The sequence below is a fragment of the Hyperolius riggenbachi genome, chromosome 3 (assembly GCF_040937935.1).
Source record: "Hyperolius riggenbachi isolate aHypRig1 chromosome 3, aHypRig1.pri, whole genome shotgun sequence".
NCBI lineage: Eukaryota > Metazoa > Chordata > Amphibia > Anura > Hyperoliidae > Hyperolius > Hyperolius riggenbachi.
In genome coordinates, this window is record NC_090648.1 from 15397244 (window position 1) to 15415398 (window position 18155).

An 18155-nucleotide genomic window follows, 5' to 3' on the forward strand; every position below is an offset into this window, starting at 1 on the left:
TTTAAAGAAATGCAGCTATTTTTGAGCGTAACAAATAGCTGGTGGGCGCACGCATGTTGGAAGCGCCATTGTATGTGCTCCCTGGCAGTGGAAACACACAGACAGCAGGAGGTAAATTCAGCAGCAGGAGAAGGAGGATGAGTGTGTGGCAGCAGGCAGTCAATGAGGCAGGCAGCGTGACATAATAGCCCTGGTACCTAGCGGTGATACCAGGGCTGTAAATAAACACAACAGGAGGTCCCAGACAGCGGTCGTGCAGCCCACATCGTGTCCAATACACAACTGGGACAACACAGTTTTCAACCCGGGCACCTCAGAAAAATTAAACCTTTTTTTTTTAATGGTTTTTTGGTTTTGGTTTTACAACCAATTACACAGATATAGCTATTATTTGACGTAATAGCTGGTGGCAGAGTGGCAGCAGAAGGTAATTCTGTGTACCCTGGCAGTGGGAAACACAGACAGACAGCAGCAGCAGCAGGAGGAATGGAGAAGTAATTATGTGAGCAGCTATTGTTTGACGTAATAGCTGGTGGCATAGTGGCAGCAGAAGGTAATTCTGTGTACCCTGGCAGTGGGAAACACAGACAGACAGCAGCAGCAGCAGGAGGAGGAATGGAGGAGGAGCAGTGTGAGTGTGGCAGCAGGTAGGCAGCGTGACATAATAGCCCTGGTACCTAGCGGTGATACCAGGGCTGTAAATAAACACAACAGGAGGTCCCAGACAGCGGTCGTGCAGCCCACATCGTGTCCAATACACAACTGGGACAACACAGTTTTCAACCCGGGCACCTCAGAAAAATTAAACCTTTTTTTTTTTAATGGTTTTTTGGTTTTGGTTTTACAACCAATTACACAGATATAGCTATTATTTGACGTAATAGCTGGTGGCAGAGTGGCAGCAGAAGGTAATTCTGTGTACCCTGGCAGTGGGAAACACAGACAGACAGCAGCAGCAGCAGGAGGAATGGAGGAGTAATTATGTGAGCAGCTATTGTTTGACGTAATAGCTGGTGGCATAGTGGCAGCAGAAGGTAATTCTGTGTACCCTGGCAGTGGGAAACACAGACAGACAGCAGCAGCAGCAGGAGGAGGAATGGAGGAGGAGCAGTGTGAGTGTGGCAGCAGGTAGGCAGCGTGACATAATAGCCCTGGTACCTAGCGGTGATACCAGGGCTGTAAATAAACACAACAGGAGGTCCCAGACAGCGGTCGTGCAGCCCACATCGTGTCCAATACACAACTGGGACAACACAGTTTTCAACCCGGGCACCTCAGAAAAATTAAACCTTTTTTTTTTTAATGGTTTTTTGGTTTTGGTTTTACAACCAATTACACAGATATAGCTATTATTTGACGTAATAGCTGGTGGCAGAGTGGCAGCAGAAGGTAATTCTGTGTACCCTGGCAGTGGGAAACACAGACAGACAGCAGCAGCAGCAGGAGGAGGAATGGAGGAGGAGCAGTGTGAGTGTGGCAGCAGGTAGGCAGCGTGACATAATAGCCCTGGTACCTAGCGGTGATACCAGGGCTGTAAATAAACACAACAGGAGGTCCCAGACAGCGGTCGTGCAGCCCACATCGTGTCCAATACACAACTGGGACAACACAGTTTTCAACCCGGGCACCTCAGAAAAATTAAACCTTTTTTTTTTTTAATGTTTTTTTTAGTTTTGGTTTTACAACCAATATAGCTATTGTTTGACGTAATAGCTGGTGGCAGAGTGGCAGCAGAAGGTAATTCTGTGACCCTGGCAGTGGGAAACACAGACAGACAGCAGAAGGGCAGTACACAGCAGCCCACTGTAGGTGTAAAATGTGTGGCTGCAGGCGACGTAATAGTCAAAGTGAACCAGGCTGGCTTAGTGAGCAGGAGCCAGGAGGTGGTAAAGGGTGGTAAGGCACATTAACGATGGTTCTAAGTTCCGGCAGCCAGTTCATGTCCCCCTCTCGCCGACAACAGGGGCCAGGAACTCGCCTTCCACCCACGCCTGGTTCATCTTGAGAAACGTCAGTCTGTCCACAGACTTGTGAGACAGACGTGAGCGTTTCTCGGTGACCACGCCACCAGCTGCACTGAAGCAGCGCTCGGACAGCACGCTGGAAGGGGGGCAGGACAGCACTTCCAGGGCGTACTGCGCCAGCTCGCTCCAGATCTCCAGGCACTTGACCCAATACTCCATGGGATCAACAGGGGCATCGCTGTCAAGCCCGCTGTAGGACCCCATGTAGTCAGCCACCATGCGGGTCAGGCGCTGGCTGTGACCGGAGGAGGATGCTGCTGCATGCACCTCCTCTCTAGTCACTGCTGCCGGAGCCTCTACAGTCCTGTAGAGCTCGTGGCTGAGAGACAGCAGGTCTGTGGGGCGCTTGCTGCTGGATGCAGGCACCTGCTGCTGCCTCTGTGCTGGCTGCTGGACAGTGGGGGTGGAAGGCTGGGGGAAGGCTTCCTCCAAGCGCTCAACAAGGGCCTGCTGCAAGCTCCTTATTTGTTGCGCTGGGTCTCCTCCTGCAGGCGGCAGGAACTGGCTCAACTTCCCCTTGAGGCGTGGGTCCAACATCATGCTGATCCAGATGTCCTCCCTCTGCTTCATCTGGATCACCCTGGGGTCCCTGCGCAGGCACCTCAGCATGTGCGCTGCCATTGGGAAGAGGCGGGCCACGTCTGCTGGCACATCGACGGCAGTGCTGCTGTCCTCATCCTCCTCCTCCTCCTCTGCCTCGTCAGCCTCATCCTCTCTCCACCCCCGCACCAACTCAGCTGCACTGTGCTGCTCCCCCTCATCAGCAGCAAGGTCAGGGACCTCCACCAAGTCCTCCTCCTCCTCCCCCTCAGAGGTGGACTGTGCAGCTGCTTGCCGCTCCTGCTGGTCCAAGGCTGCCGCTCCCTGTTCCAGCAAAGCATCGAGGGCCCTGTTCAGCAGACAAACCAGGGGCACCCACTCGCAGACCATAGCATGGTCCCTGCTCACCATGTTAGTGGCCTGCAGAAAGGGAGCCAGCACTAAGCACACCTGCTGCATGTGCCTCCAGTCATCATCGGGGACGATGGACGGGATGTTGCTGGTCTTGTCCCTTCTCTGAGCGGCGGAAACAGTGGCCAGGGCAAGGTACTGGTTGACAGCGTGCTTCTGTTCAACCAGACGCTCCAACATCGCCAGGGTGGAGTTCCAGCGAGTCGGAACGTCAAGGATCAGCCGATGGCGTGGCAGATCCAGCTCCTTTTGCACGTCTTCCAGGCTCGCACAGGCTGCAGCCGAGCGCCGGAAGTGACGCACAACGTTCCTTGCCGTTTCCAGCAGTTCGCCCATCCCCTGGTAGGTGCGCAAGAACTTCTGCACCACCAGGTTCAGCACGTGGGCAAGACAGGGGATGTGGGTCAGGTTTCCCCTGTCTATTGCGGCAACCAGATTGGCCCCATTGTCGGCCACCACCTCTCCGACTCTGAGGCCTCTGGGGGTCAGCCAAATCCTCTCCTGCTCCTGGAGTTTGGCCAACACATGGGTTGCCGTCAGCTTGGTCTTCCCAAGGCTGACCAAGTGCAGCAGCGCTTGGCAGTGGCGGGCCTTCACGCTGCTGCTGAGGCGGGGGGTTTGGCCAGGTGTGCCGGAGGATGGCAGAGGATCGGAGGAACCTGCTGCAGTTCCCCTGACCCTGCGGGGTGGCACCACCCACTGTGTTGCTGCTGCTGCTGTGCCCGCTGCTGCTCTCCCATCCTCACCCCCTTCCACCAAGCTGACCCAGTGGACAGTGAAGGACAGGTAGCGGCCTGTCCTGAAGCGGCTGCTCCAGGAGTCCATGGTGACGTGGACCCTTTCACCAACCGCGTGCTCCAGCCCTCGCTCCACATTGGCCATCACAAAGCGGTGCAGTGCAGGAATGGCCTTGCGGGAGAAAAAGTGTCTGCTGGGGAGCTGCCAGTCTGGGGCTGCGCAAGCAAGCAGCGCACGAATGTCGCTCCCCTCCTGCACGAGCGTGTACGGCAGGAGTTGGGAGCACATGGCCCGTGCCAGCAAGCCGTTCAGCTGCCGCACGCGACGGCTGCTGGGAGGCAGAGCCCTAACCACCCCCTGGAAGGACTCGCTCAAAAGGCTCTGGCGTGGCCTTTTGCTGGCACGGGAATCAGCAGACACAGCGGAGGAGGCCACTGAGGACTGGCTGCCAGAACAGGCCTCAGTGTCGGCGGCAGGAGTTGCAGAGGGGGGAGGAGCAGTGCGTTTCCGCACTCCTGCTGGTGCTGCTGGAGGAGCAGGAGGGCGGGTGGCTGCTGTTGCTGCTGCTGCTGCTGCTGAAGGCTGTGCAGTGATGGGTGTGGTGCCACTGCCAGCACCAGAGGCCTTCAGCCTCTGGAACTCCTCATGCTGGTGGAAATGTTTCGCAGCAAGGTGGTTGATGAGCGAGCTGGTGCTGAACTTTAAGGGGTCTGCACCTCTGCTCAACTTCCGCTGACAGTGGTTGCAAGTGGCGTACTTGCTGTACACAGTGGGCATGGTGAAAAATCGCCAGATTGGTGACAAAAACAACCCCCTACGGCCTGGAGCCTCTGCTGCCTGTCTCCCTGTGGTGGTTGGGGGGGGGGCCTTGGGTGCGGCTGGTGGTGGTACTGGCAGATGCTGCTGCTGCTGCTGCTGAGCCTGAGACACCAGCAGGCTGTGGGACCTGCCTACTGCTGCCAATGCTTGCAATGATGCGCCTCCTTGCAAGGCCCACAAGAGCATCCTCCTCCTCCTCCTCAGAGCTGCTGAGGACGACATCCCCTGGAGGTGGTGGCACCCAGTCTCTGTCTGTCACCGGGTCATCATCATCCTCCCCCTCCTGAAACATGTCCTGCTGGGATGAGGACCCCCCAAACTCCTCTCCTGATGCATGGATGGGCTGCTTGACTGTCGCCACAGTCTTGCTGTCCAATCCCTCATCCCCCAAAGTGCCCATCAGCATCTCCTCCTCAAAATCGCCAACAACAGCAGACAATACCCTGATGGTGCCTGGGGTAAAAATACTGCTGAGTGACAGGTCGCCAACTTGTGACGGTGAACTGGCCTCCTCCCCAGACCCTGCTGGGCGGCTGCTGCGAACAGGGGTGGTGGTGGTGGTGGTGAGGGTGGAGGCCTCGGATGCAGAGCTGATGGCGGGCTGCTCATCCTCCGTCATGAGTTGCACCACAGTGTCTGCATGCTTTTCCTCAATGGGACGTTTCCGACCCGGCTGGAGGAAAATCGGAGCAGGTGCTACACGCTGCTGCTGCTGTGTCTCTGCAGCGTGAGTTGCAGATGCTCCTGCTGGGTGGCGCCCAAGGCGTCCACGGCCAGTGGCTATGGGAGGAATGTTAGCCACTGACGCTGCTGCTGCGGAACTGTGCATGGTGGCGCGGCCGCGGCCTGCCACAATGCTGCTCCCTCTCCTCCTGATTCCCTTGCTGCCCTTCCCCTTGCCCAAACCGCGCTGGCTGCCACTTCCAGACATCTTCGATGTTTTGGGCGTATAGACAAAAGTTTTTTAAAAGGGCGGGTGAAAAGTGGGGTACTTTAATGGAGTGGGTTGGTGGGTGAGGTGACTGAGTGAGTGTCCCTAGTACAGTAAGTAAGTAGTAACAGTCAGGAAGTACAACTAGCAGTTACAATAATCAGTAGTAATCACAAGTAAATTTAGTGTGTGTACACTACAGACAGTGAGTGCACGCATGCGCAAACACGCGCAGGAGCTAGCCTATGAACAGTGACTGAGTGAGTGTCCCTAGTACAGTAAGTAAGTAGTAACAGTCAGTAAGTACAACTAACTAATTACAATAATCAATCAGTAATCAGAAGGAAATAGAGTGTGTGTAGTGTGTGTACACAGACAGTGAGTGCACACACGCAGGAGCTAGTAGCCTATGAACAGTGACTGAGTGTCCTAGACTCCTAGTACAGTAAGAGTAAGTAGTAACAGTAAGTACAACTAACTAATTACAATAATCAATCAGTTATCAGAAGGAAATAGAGTGTGTGTAGTGTGTGTACACAGACAGTGAGTGCACACACGCAGGAGCTAGTAGCCTATGAACAGTGACTGAGTGTCCTAGACTCCTAGTACAGTAAGAGTAAGTAGTAACAGTAAGTACAACTAACTAATTACAATAATCAATCAGTTATCAGAAGGAAATAGAGTGTGTGTAGTGTGTGTACACAGACAGTGAGTGCACACACGCAGGAGCTAGTAGCCTATGAACAGTGACTGAGTGTCCTAGACTCCTAGTACAGTAAGAGTAAGTAGTAACAGTAAGTACAACTAACTAATTACAATAATCAATCAGTTATCAGAAGGAAATAGAGTGTGTGTAGTGTGTGTACACAGACAGTGAGTGCACACACGCAGGAGCTAGTAGCCTATGAACAGTGACTGAGTGTCCTAGACTCCTAGTACAGTAAAAGTAAGTAGTAACAGTAAGTACAACTAACTAATTACAATAATCAATCAGTTATCAGAAGGAAATAGAGTGTGTGTAGTGTGTGTACACAGACAGTGAGTGCACACACGCAGGAGCTAGTAGCCTATGAACAGTGACTGAGTGTCCTAGACTCCTAGTACAGTAAGAGTAAGTAGTAACAGTAAGTACAACTAACTAATTACAATAAGCAATCAGTTATCAGAAGGAAATAGAGTGTGTGTAGTGTGTGTACACAGACAGTGAGTGCACACACGCAGGAGCTAGTAGCCTATGAACAGTGACTGAGTGTCCTAGACTCCTAGTACAGTAAGTAGTAACAGTAAGTACAACTAACTAATTACAATAAGCAATCAGTTATCAGAAGGAAATAGAGTGTGTGTAGTGTGTACACACTACACAGACAGTGAGTGCACACACGCAGGAGCAGCTAGTAGCCTATGAACAGTGACAGTGAGTGTCCTAGTACAGTTACAGTATATAACTACAATACTAATACAATCAGTAGTAAAGGACAGCAGAAATACTGGTATAGATGAGAGAAATAAACAGAGGACAGGAGAGAACAGCTGCCCACACAGGCAGGCCCTGAGGCCTAAAGCTGTAAGCGTGCAGCAGCTGTCTGAGTCTCTCTCTATGTAACACAAAAGCTACTAACTAAAATACAATGTCTAACTAACTAACAACAATATAGGTGTGTATAGGAGGTGTATGTGAGCAAAAACGCTAGGTAAATGACCACAATAGAGCTCTTGCTAAGCCAAAGCACAAAGGAGCAACTCTCTCTCTGTACAAGTCTCAGGCAAGCATGGAGAAACCTAACATGGCGGCCGCTATTTATAGGGTAGGGGCTGGCCAGGGTCCCCCTCTGTGATTGGCTGCCGTCAGAGGGCCTGGGAGCCCTCTGATTGGCTCTAAGGACATCAATCTGGGCTATGACGCTATTCGAGCTCGGTACCGAGCTCGAATAGCGCCGGTTTGCTCGAATAGCTCGAATAGTGAATGGGCTATTCGAGTGTACTCGAATAGCCCATTCGAATAGCTACAGCTATTCGGAGCTCGAATACCGAGCTCGAATAGCTAAAAAAGAGCTCGAATATTCGAGCTACTCGAATATTCGAGCTCTGCTGAGCACCACTGTCTACTGCTTTGAAGGGGAACTGAAGGTAGAGGGATATGGAGGCTGCCATATTTATTTCCTTTTAAGTAATGCCAGTTACCTAGCTGTCCAGCTGGTCCTCTGCCTCTTATGCTTTCAGCCATAGCCCCTGAACAAGCATGCAGCAGATCAGGCGTTTCTGACAATATTGTCAGATCTGACAAGATTAGCTGCCTGCTAGTTTCTGGTGTGGTTCAGTCACTATTGCAGCCAAATAGATCAGCAGGGCTGCCAGGCAACTGGTATTGCTTAAAAGGAAATAAATATGGCAGCCTTCATATTCTTCTCTCTAGCCACAGCCCCTGAACAAGCATGCAGATCTGGTGCCCTGACTGAAGTTTGACTGTATTAGCAGCATGCTGGTTTCAGGTGTGTGATTCAGACATTACTGACCAGAAAGATCAGCAGGGCTGCCAGGCGACTTAAAAGGAAATAATTATGGCAGCCTCCATATACCTCTCACTTCAGGTGACCTTTAAAGATCAATCTGTATTGCATGCTATGGTGACTACAAATCATAAATTACTTTACTGCTGTACCAACCACCCCGGGCCCCTTAGTGAAATTGGCATGGGGCCCCATACCTGGTTTCCAATATCTCCACCTCCCCAGTCACACACGCCCTTTTCCCCAGAACCCTCTCCCCACCCTGCAGAGTAGCGCAGTGAAGCAGTGGAGCAGTGAGTAGAGTAATAGTTACACTGCAGAGTAGCACAGTGGAGCAGTAAGTAGAGTAATAGTTACACTGCAGAGTAGCGCAGTGGAGCAGTGAGTAGAGTAATAGTTACACTGCAGAGTAGCGCAGTGGAGCAGTGAGTAGAGTAATAGTTACACTGCAGAGTAGCACAGTGGAGCAGTGAGTAGAGTAATAGTTACACTGCAGAGTAGCACAGTGGAGCAGTGGAGCAGTGAGTAGAGTAATAGTTACACTGCAGAGTAGCACAGTGGAGCAGTGGAGCAGTGAGTAGAGTAATAGTTACACTGCAGAGTAGCGCAGTGGAGCAGTGGAGCAGTGAGTAGAGTAATAGTTACACTGCAGAGTAGCACAGTGGAGCAGTGAGTAGAGTAATAGTTACACTGCAGAGTAGCGCAGTGGAGCAGTGAGTAGAGTAATAGTTACACTGCAGAGTAGCGCAGTGGAGCAGTGGAGCAGTGAGTAGAGTAATAGTTACACTGCAGAGTAGCACAGTGGAGCAGTGAGTAGAGTAATAGTTACACTGCAGAGTAGCACAGTGGAGCAGTGAGTAGAGTAATAGTTACACTGCAGAGTAGCACAGTGGAGCAGTGAGTAGAGTAATAGTTACACTGCAGAGTAGCACAGTGGAGCAGTGAGTAGAGTAATAGTTACACTGCAGAGTAGCGCAGTGGAGCAGTGAGTAGAGTAATAGTTACACTGCAGAGTACCGCAGTGGAGCAGTGGAGCAGTGAGTAGAGTAATAGTTACACTGCAGAGTAGCACAGTGGAGCAGTGAGTAGAGTAATAGTTACACTGCAGAGTAGCGCAGTGGAGCAGTGAGTAGAGTAATAGTTACACTGCAGAGTAGCGCAGTGGAGCAGTGGAGCAGTGAGTAGAGTAATAGTTACACTGCAGAGTAGCGCAGTGGAGCAGTGAGTAGAGTAATAGTTACACTGCAGAGTAGCGCAGTGGAGCAGTGGAGCAGTGAGTAGAGTAATAGTTACACTGCAGAGTAGCACAGTGGAGCAGTGAGTAGAGTAATAGTTACACTGCAGAGTAGCACAGTGGAGCAGTGAGTAGAGTAATAGTTACACTGCAGAGTAGCGCAGTGGAGCAGTGAGTAGAGTAATAGTTATCTGCTCCAGTGCTGCATCGGGTCTCTCCCCTATACTTCCTGGCAGCCGCACGCTCTGTGCTGCCTGTTATCCTCCTGATCACGTGACACATATTGGGAGCTGGAGGTGCTATACAGCTCGGCTGCACTGCTCTGCACAAGGGGGAGGAGGAGCCAGCCCCATAACCCCTGCATGGCTAGAGTGACAATACTGATTTCCACCAATTCCTAATGTAATGCTGGGTTCACAGTTTGTAAGGCCACATCTGGAATATGGAATTCAGTTCTGGGCACCACATTACAAAAAAGATATTGCAGTTTTAGAGCAGGTGCAGAGACGAGCAACAAAATTGATACGTGGGATGGAAGGTCTCACTTACCAAGAAAGGTTAGATAAACTGGGTTTATTTAGTCTAGAGAAAAGACGCCTTAGAGGGGATCTAATTAACAGGTATAAATACATCAGAGGGCAATATAATAGCTTGGCGGATGAGCTTTTTGTCCCTAGGCCTTCTCAAAGGACTAGAGGACATGATCTGCGCATGGAGGAAAAACGTTTTAGCCATTTATTTAGGAAAGGGTTCTTTACAGTAAGAGTGATTAAGATGTGGAATGCATTGCCACAGGAAGTCGTTATGGCAAACTCTCTACCTGCATTTAAAGGGGGCTTAGATGCTTTCCTTGCGTTGAAAGACATCCATGGCTACAATTACTAGGTAATGCCTAATGATGTTGATCCAGGGATTTTATCTGATTGCCATCTGGAGTCGGGAAGGAATTTTTCCCTTTTGGGGCTAATTGGACCATGCCTTGTAAGGGTTTTTTCGCCTTCCTCTGGATCAACAGGGATATGTGAGGTAGCAGGCTGGTGTTGTACTTTGTTCTCTGGTTGAACTCGATGGACGTATGTCTTTTTTCAACCCAAATAACTATGTAACTATAGCAGTAGGGTATTGTACCGTGTTAGCAAGCTGGTGGTACAGACAGCTTATATACATGCAACATCAAAAGGGAAAACAGATATTTTTTTCAAGCATAAATACGTCATTAAGATGCCTTAATACAAACAGACTATCTAAATGGGGTAAGATAAGGATCCTTGTTTACTCCCTGCTCACAGACCTGGTATTAGGATTGACCCAGAGGTATCGTAAATTCTTAGTTCACAAGTTCAGCTAGAGTGGCTGAGACAGTTCATATATCATCAATCTCATACCAATATAGAAAGTTGTTGTCCTTATTCAAACCCTTCTGCACAGCTTTGAACCAATTTATAAATTTTGTTTCTGCTATTAATCGGTCATTTGACGTTTTGAAGCCGCCCTTCAGGGCAGTGACACGAAGATCATCCATGCTGTGTCCGTTGGACCGAAAGTGTGTAGCAACTGGGAGTCCAGATTTGGTATCATTAATAGTGTGCCTGTGCCCATTCATACGTTTGCGCAGTGTTTGTCCAGTTTCTCCCACGTACATGACATTGGGGCATTTAGCACACATGATCAGATATACCAGATTGGTGGACCCACAGGAAAATTTACCTTGTACTCTGTACTCCTGTTGTGAACCTGGTATCGTTACCCTGTCAGTGGAGTAAATGTGTCTGCAGGTCTGCAGGTCCCACATATTTTTTGTCGGCAGGGTGTTTTGTTGAGGCCTATTCAAAGAGCTCCTGACAATCATCTGTTTTAGATTGTGTGGTTGCCGATATGACAAGAGTGGAGGTTTAGGGAATATCGTTCTCAGTCTGTGATCCTTGTGTAAAATGGGATGAAGTTCCTTAGCAATCCTCCTTAAGATTTCCAGGTGTGGGTAGTAGGTGACAACCAAAGGGACACGTTCCTCTTTCTGGTTTTGCTTATATTTCAGGAGTTCAGTCCTGGGGATGTTGCTGGCTTTCCTGATTTGGGCCTTGTTTAATGAAAGTGTTCTTAAGGTGATCCAGGTGCTTGTCTCTGTCCATCCTGTCAGAACAAATCCGGTTGTACCTTATTGCTTGGCTGTAAATTATAGAGTCCTTAATGTGCTTGGGATGAAAACTGTCATATCTTAGGTATGTGGGACGGTCTGTAGGTTTGCGATACACAGAGGTTTGTATGTTGTTACCCCTGATGTATATGGTGGTGTCCAGAAAGTTAATCTCTGTGTGAGAGTAGGTAAGTTTCAATTTGATTGTAGGATGGAAGGCATTGAAGTTCCTATGGAACTGGAGAAGATCATCCTCACTTGCGGACCAGATGATTAAAATATCATCAATGAAGCGGAAGTAGGCCATGGGTTTTATGCCACATGCATTGAGGTATTCCTCTTCGATTTTGGCCATGAATAGATTTGCATACTGTGGAGCAAATCGCGAACCCATTGCCACGCCCATCTGCTGTAAATAGAGGTCCTGTCCAAAAGTGAAATAATTATGAGTGAGAATGAATTTTATCAGTCCAGCAATAGGCTTTACAGGTATGCCCTGACCCTGAAGATATTTACGGCAGGCCGCAATACCATCATCATGGGGAATGTTCGTGTACAGGGACTCCACGTCCATCGTGGCCAGTATGGTTCCCTCAGGTACTGGGCCGATGGCTGTCAGTTTGTTCAGGAGGTGGGTGGTATCCTGTAAGTAGCTGGGTCTTTTACAGACAAGAGGTTTCAAGATGTTTTCCAGCCACCCTGAGATGTTCTCTGTAAGAGTTCCGCTCCCTGAGATTATGGGCCTGCCTGGGTTTCCCTCTTTGTGGATCTTGGGAAGCATGTAAAAGCAGCCTGTTCTAGGCTCTTCAGGGATAAGGGTCCTTACATGTTGTCTGATGTTTGCAGGCAATCTGTTAACCATCCTATTAAGTGCCATCCTGTAGCCTTTTGTGGGGTCCCCCTGTAATTTGGCATAGTGAGCGGTGTTGGATAATTGTCTTTGTGCCTCCTGGATATAGTCACTGGTGTTCATTATGACTATGGCACCACCTTTATCCGCTGATTTAATAATAATGTCCTTATTCTCCTTAAGGGATCTGATGGCCTGTCGCTCCTGTGGTGTTACGTTCTGGGCCAGTGTCTTTCTTTTACTCAGGATCCTGTCAGAGATTCTGTGTCTGAATTTGTTGATGTATTTATCCAGGGCCGGGTTTTCTCCTTCTTTGGGGGTCCATCTTTTTTTCTTCTTTTTAGATCTGGTGCGTTTTGGTCCATTATCCATTGTATCACAGGCTTCCTTATCATGATAGTGTTCCTTGAGTCGCAGCTTTCTGAAAAATTCCTCCATATCTCCACAGAGTGCAATCCTGTCTATGGGTCTCGCAGGGCAGAATGACAGGCCTTTGGAGAGTACTGACATTTCAGCTTCAGTAGCCTGATAAGAGGAAAGATTCATTACACCTGTGGGTTGCTCTTTTTCTGCTGCTTGTGCATCCAGGCGTCCACTCTTAATTCTAAGTCTCTGAAGTTTTTTCTTTTTGTTGTTAATTAGGAATCTCTGTAGTTTCCCATAGAAGGTCTGTAGTTTATCCCATGTATATCCAGTGGGGTCATCATTCAGAGACAGTTTCAGGCTCTGTATCTCATCCTTTGTAACCCTCTTACGGTTATAGCAGACTCTTATAAGGTAATTCCGTATTCTCTCCGAGCTCCTCCTGCAGATTTCTTCTGCAAACCTGCTATTGTATGTATGCAGGGTGGGATTCTGTATCCTTAGTCCTTGAGGTATAAGTTTTTCCTTTTTGCATGTAGTCAAGAAAAAAATGTCGCTGTCCAGTTTTGCAAGTTTCTTCAGGTCTTTCTTTAGTTCCAGGAAAGTGCGGTACATTGCGGTATCTTCAAGCATAGTAGTAGCAATACGGTATTGTACCGTGTTAGCCATCAGTAAAAGCAAGACGTTTTAAATCAGGATGATACACTTTATTGGCTAACTACAAATGAATAAGAATAAACAAGCTTTCGGCCTTGCAGCCTTCGTCAGGTTTACATCCTGTTAGTTTGCAAGCTGGTGGTACAGACAGCTTATATACATGCAACATCAAAAGGGAAAACAGATATTTTTTTCAAGCATAAATACGTCATTAAGATGCCTTAATACAAACAGACTATCTAAATGGGGTAAGATAAGGATCCTTGTTTACTCCCTGCTCACAGACCTGGTATTAGGATTGACCCAGAGGTATCGTAAATTCTTAGTTCACAAGTTTAGCTAGAGTGGCTGAGACAGTTCATATATCATCAATCTCATACCAATATAGAAAGTTGTTGTCCTTATTCAAACCCCTCTGCACAGCTTTGAACCAATTTATAAATTTTGTTTCTGCTATTAATCGGTCATTTGACGTTTTGAAGCCGCCCTTCAGGGCAGTGACACGAAGATCATCCATGCTGTGTCCGTTGGACCGAAAGTGTGTAGCAACTGGGAGTCCAGATTTGGTACGTCAAATGACCGATTAATAGCAGAAACAAAATTTATAAATTGGTTCAAAGCTGTGCAGAAGGGTGTAAACCTGACGAAGGCTGCAAGGCCGAAAGCTTGTTTATTCTTATTCATTTGTAGTTAGCCAATAAATGGTATCATCCTGATTTAAAACTTCTTGCTATGTAACTATGTAACATATGCAGGCCCAGATTTACCTCACAGGAGCCTATAGGCACAGACTTTACCCTCCATGCACTTACACGCCCTCTGCCGAACCGCACAGCAAGTGTGCTGGCTGGCCCAGCTGTCACCTCTCCCTTACTTCCCTTGCCCATCATAGGTAGCTACAGGTGTCCCTCAGTATTAGGTAGCCTGAGGTCCCCTCAGTATTAAGTAGTTAGTGGTGCCTCCCACTGAAGGGAGATCCCATCAGTAGAATGCAGAGAGTCAGGTGAGTAACCTCTCATTTACACTCCGCTCTGCATAGGGAAGGAGGGCGGCACTCGGAGAGGGGACTGAACCGCCTTTCCATCATCAGGCGCCTGTAGGCACGTGCCTATAATGCCTTATGGAAAATCCGGCCCTGTACATAGGATACTCAATAACTATTTGCCTGATATCAAACATTTATCACTTTGCTACAAAACATTACCCCGCTATATATCAGTATAACCTGGTGAATATAAAGGTGGCCACACACCTCTCAATCTGACACCAGATCGCCCAACAGATAGATCAAGTGTGATCCGAGTTGTTCAATGCCGGATACAGGAGGGGAGGAGTCACAGGAGCCTGCAGCATTAACCACGGGCGATGGGGAGGGGTGCACACACTCGGCCATAGGGAAATCTAATGCCATTACCGCCACACAGCCGATGAACCCCATTGGGCTGAGATTTTGCAGCATGCCTGATCGATTTCGGCAGCCATGTTGCAGCAATGATCTCTGTCAGATTCGATCATTGTGATCCAGGGTTATCCACAAGGCAGTGAGGGAGTTGCCTAGGGCCTAGAGAGAGACCAGGGGCCTGTTTGATGCTAGCCTCACCAAATCTTACCAAAAAAGACAGATGACCATGAAAGGTGGGCCCAAAGTTGCTACTTGTCTAGGGCCCCATTGAACCTCAATCCATCTCTGTTATGATAGAATCGGCTGGGTATCGATGCTGAAAACCAAGTGATGTATGGGGGCCTCAAAATCTACAGGGGCCTCAAGCTGGGCTGCCCTGTGCTCTGCAGCCCCCTTCTGCCTCGAGTCACCAGACCCCGCCGAATCTTACCGCTCTCCTGCCGCGTAGCGTCCGGGCACCATGGTTAGCTCCGCCCAGCGCCTCTCATGATGTCAGAGGCACCTGGTGGGGGGATCCCACAAATGATGTGCCTCTTAGGGCCACAGAAACCTTAGCAGCACCCCTGTGTATGGACACCCTTAGAGTCATAGTGGAGCAGGAGAGGTGGGGCTTACCGTATAGAGAGCCTCCCCCGTCGCCTCTGCCGGCTGTTGGGTGGGCGGTCCTGAGGTGTTCCGATTGGAAGATAGTCCTCCGTTAGGCTTCGGGGACGCCCCCTATAGGTGAGAAACATAGAGAATATTTTACTATCTCCCCCAAAGGACTGATCTCATGATGACTAGTGTACTGTAAAAGAGGCCATGTTAAAGAGGCCCTGTAGTGACATACAATGCAGTAAATTATTCAGGACACCCACTTTTATGGTAATTATCCTGGTTTCAGCATCAGAAACACTTCCTGTATCTATACATTGCTGCCTATTGGTATGTAGTCCCGCCCTCCGAGTGATGTCACAGCCAAGGCAGATTAATAATGCGGAATTCTCCTCCCAGAGCATTCTGGGAGACGAGGTATATTTTCACTGGCTTTGGAACTCTCGGTAAACAATTTCAGAACTGGCGCCTCAGTTCATTCTCTTACCGAACAAAATCCCAAAGACATGATATTTTCGGTGATCAAAATAGCCTTTCCTCCTATAAATATTATTATTATGTATTTATCCAGCGCTGACACATTATCACAGCTTCCATGACACTGTTCCACCATAAGTGACAGTCACAAGGGACAGATTAGGGACAAGCTGGGCCTGCAGCAGTTGGCATTGCTATTACTATGTTCCCTACAACTAAGGAATATCATGCGCAGGGAACTGTTTTACTGTCTTTTCTGTGTTTTCTTTATGACTATTGTTCTGACATTTTGAGGCCTCACAACAGCCATCATTGTTCTTAAAGGGGAACTGAAGAGAGAGGTATATGGAGGCTGTCATGTTTATTTCCTTTTAATCAATACCAGTTGCCTGGCAGCCCTGCTAGGCTATTTCTCTGCAGTAGTATCTGATTAAAACCAGAAACAAGCATGCAGCTAGTCTTGTCAGATCTGACTTATAAGTCTGAACCACTGAAACACCTGATCTGCTGCATGCTTGTTCAGGGGCTATGGCTAATAGTATTAGAGGCAAAGGATCAGCAGGACAGCCAGGCAACTGGTATTGCTTAAAAGGAAATACACATGACAGCCTCCATATACCTCTCTCTTCAGTTCCCCTTTAAATGTGTGAACCTGAGGTGAGTAGGATATGAGGCTGCCATATTTATCTCCTTTTAAATAATACTTTTTGCCATTGCCCCTGAACAAGCATGCAGCAGAGCAGGTGCGGTGATTCAGCTGACTCTGGTTTTATTGGATTAGCCATATACATGTTCCAGGGATTAGACACTAACATTACTTATGCCAGAAGATCAACAGGGCTGCCAGGCAACTAGCATTGTATATGTTACAGCCAGAACCCGAAGTGTGGCCAGTTCCCGTTCAGACATCGCTTCTGCCAGCACCCGCTCTGCAGGAACGGCAGGATTGCCTGCCGCGACGAACGACTCAGGGGGACACATGTCCCCCCCCCCCCCCCGCTCCTAGTATTGGGGAGGAGAGGAAGCAGGGGGGAGGAGAGAGAACGTGAGCCGCCGGCTTCATTTCATTAAATGAAGTAACTTTTGCTACATTTGGCCAGAGACGGCCAGAAAACACATTAATCTTCAGAGGGAAACATTTCTAACATTGGCCGGAGCGCAGCGGCCAGATCGCACATTGGCCGGCCAGAACCCGAAGTGGCCACACTTTGGGTTCTGGCCGTAACATATACAAAGAAATAAATATGGCAGCATATCCCTCTCAACTCAGGTTCCCTTTAAAGAGACTCCGTAACAAAAATTGCATCCTATTTTTTATCATCCTACAAGTTCCAAGAGCTATTCTAATGTGCTCTGGCTTACTGCAGCACTTTCTACTATCACCATCTCTGTAATAAATCAACTTATCTCTCTCTTGTCAGACTTGTCAGCCTGTGTCTGGAAGGCTGCCAAGTTCTTCAGTGTTGTGGTTCTGTGATGCATCTCTCCCCTCCAGGCCCCTCTCTGCACACTGCCTGTGTGTTATTTAGATTATGGCAGGTTCTCTCTGCTCTATTATCTTTTACAAGCTGGATAAATCCTCCTCTGAGCTGGCTGGGCTTTCACATACTGAAGAATTACATACAGGAAGAGCTGTCTGCACTCTGCAGGAAGAAACAGCCTGACACTTCAGTGGAAGATAGCTGCAGGGGGAAAGAAACACACAAATGATCTCTTGAGATTAAAAAGGAAGGGTGTATACAGCCTGCTTGTGTATGAATGTATTTTCTATGTGTGGACATACTGTACATCAACCTACTTCCTGTTTTGGTGGCCATTTTGTTTGTTTATAAACAAACTTTTTAAAACTGTTTTTAACCACTTTTAATGCGGCGGGGAGCGGCGAAATTGTGACAGAGGGTAATAGGAGATGTCCCCTAACGCACTGGTATGTTTACTTTTGTGCGATTTTAACAATACAGATTCTCTTTAAGGAGAGCATTAACAGTACAATTTTTAGTGAACGATTGTATTGTCAATCAGATTATTTCGATCAGATTGTATGAAAACAGAGAAGATGATGGGCCTAATCGATCCTGAACAATCACATTATCGTTCATGGTTCCACATGGCAGATTTTTTCATAGATACAATCACAAATGCTATAGATACGATCGCAAGTTGTATTATTTAAGGTGACCACTAACAGGTCAATATTAAGCAAGAAACTGCCCAAGCGATCAGATAAATGCGATTGGATTGGTGGAAAAGATATCTCATTGATGTCCCAAATCGACTGTGAATGATTCTAAAGGTGGCCACACACGATACAATAAAATGATCTGATTTTACGGCAATTCAATAAAAACGATCGGATCTCCTGAAAAAATTGAAAGCTTTTTTTCATTCGACTGAAAAATCCGATTGGATTTCTCGTTTTCTTCGATTTTTATAGATCCGGAATGCCAGATATTTTTCTTCATCTTTCTAAAGAT

At 48.3% G+C, this 18155-nt stretch overlaps 1 protein-coding gene across 1 annotated transcript in view; it reads right to left on the reverse strand.

The window, feature by feature from the left end:
- NFAM1 (NFAT activating protein with ITAM motif 1) overlaps positions 1–18155 on the reverse strand; it is a 53814-nt gene that overhangs the window by 15841 nt on the left and 19818 nt on the right. Inside the window, exon 4 of the mRNA XM_068272027.1 lies at positions 15226–15327. Within this exon, the coding sequence (XP_068128128.1) occupies positions 15226–15327 (102 nt within the window). The remainder of the gene's footprint in view (positions 1–15225; positions 15328–18155) is intronic.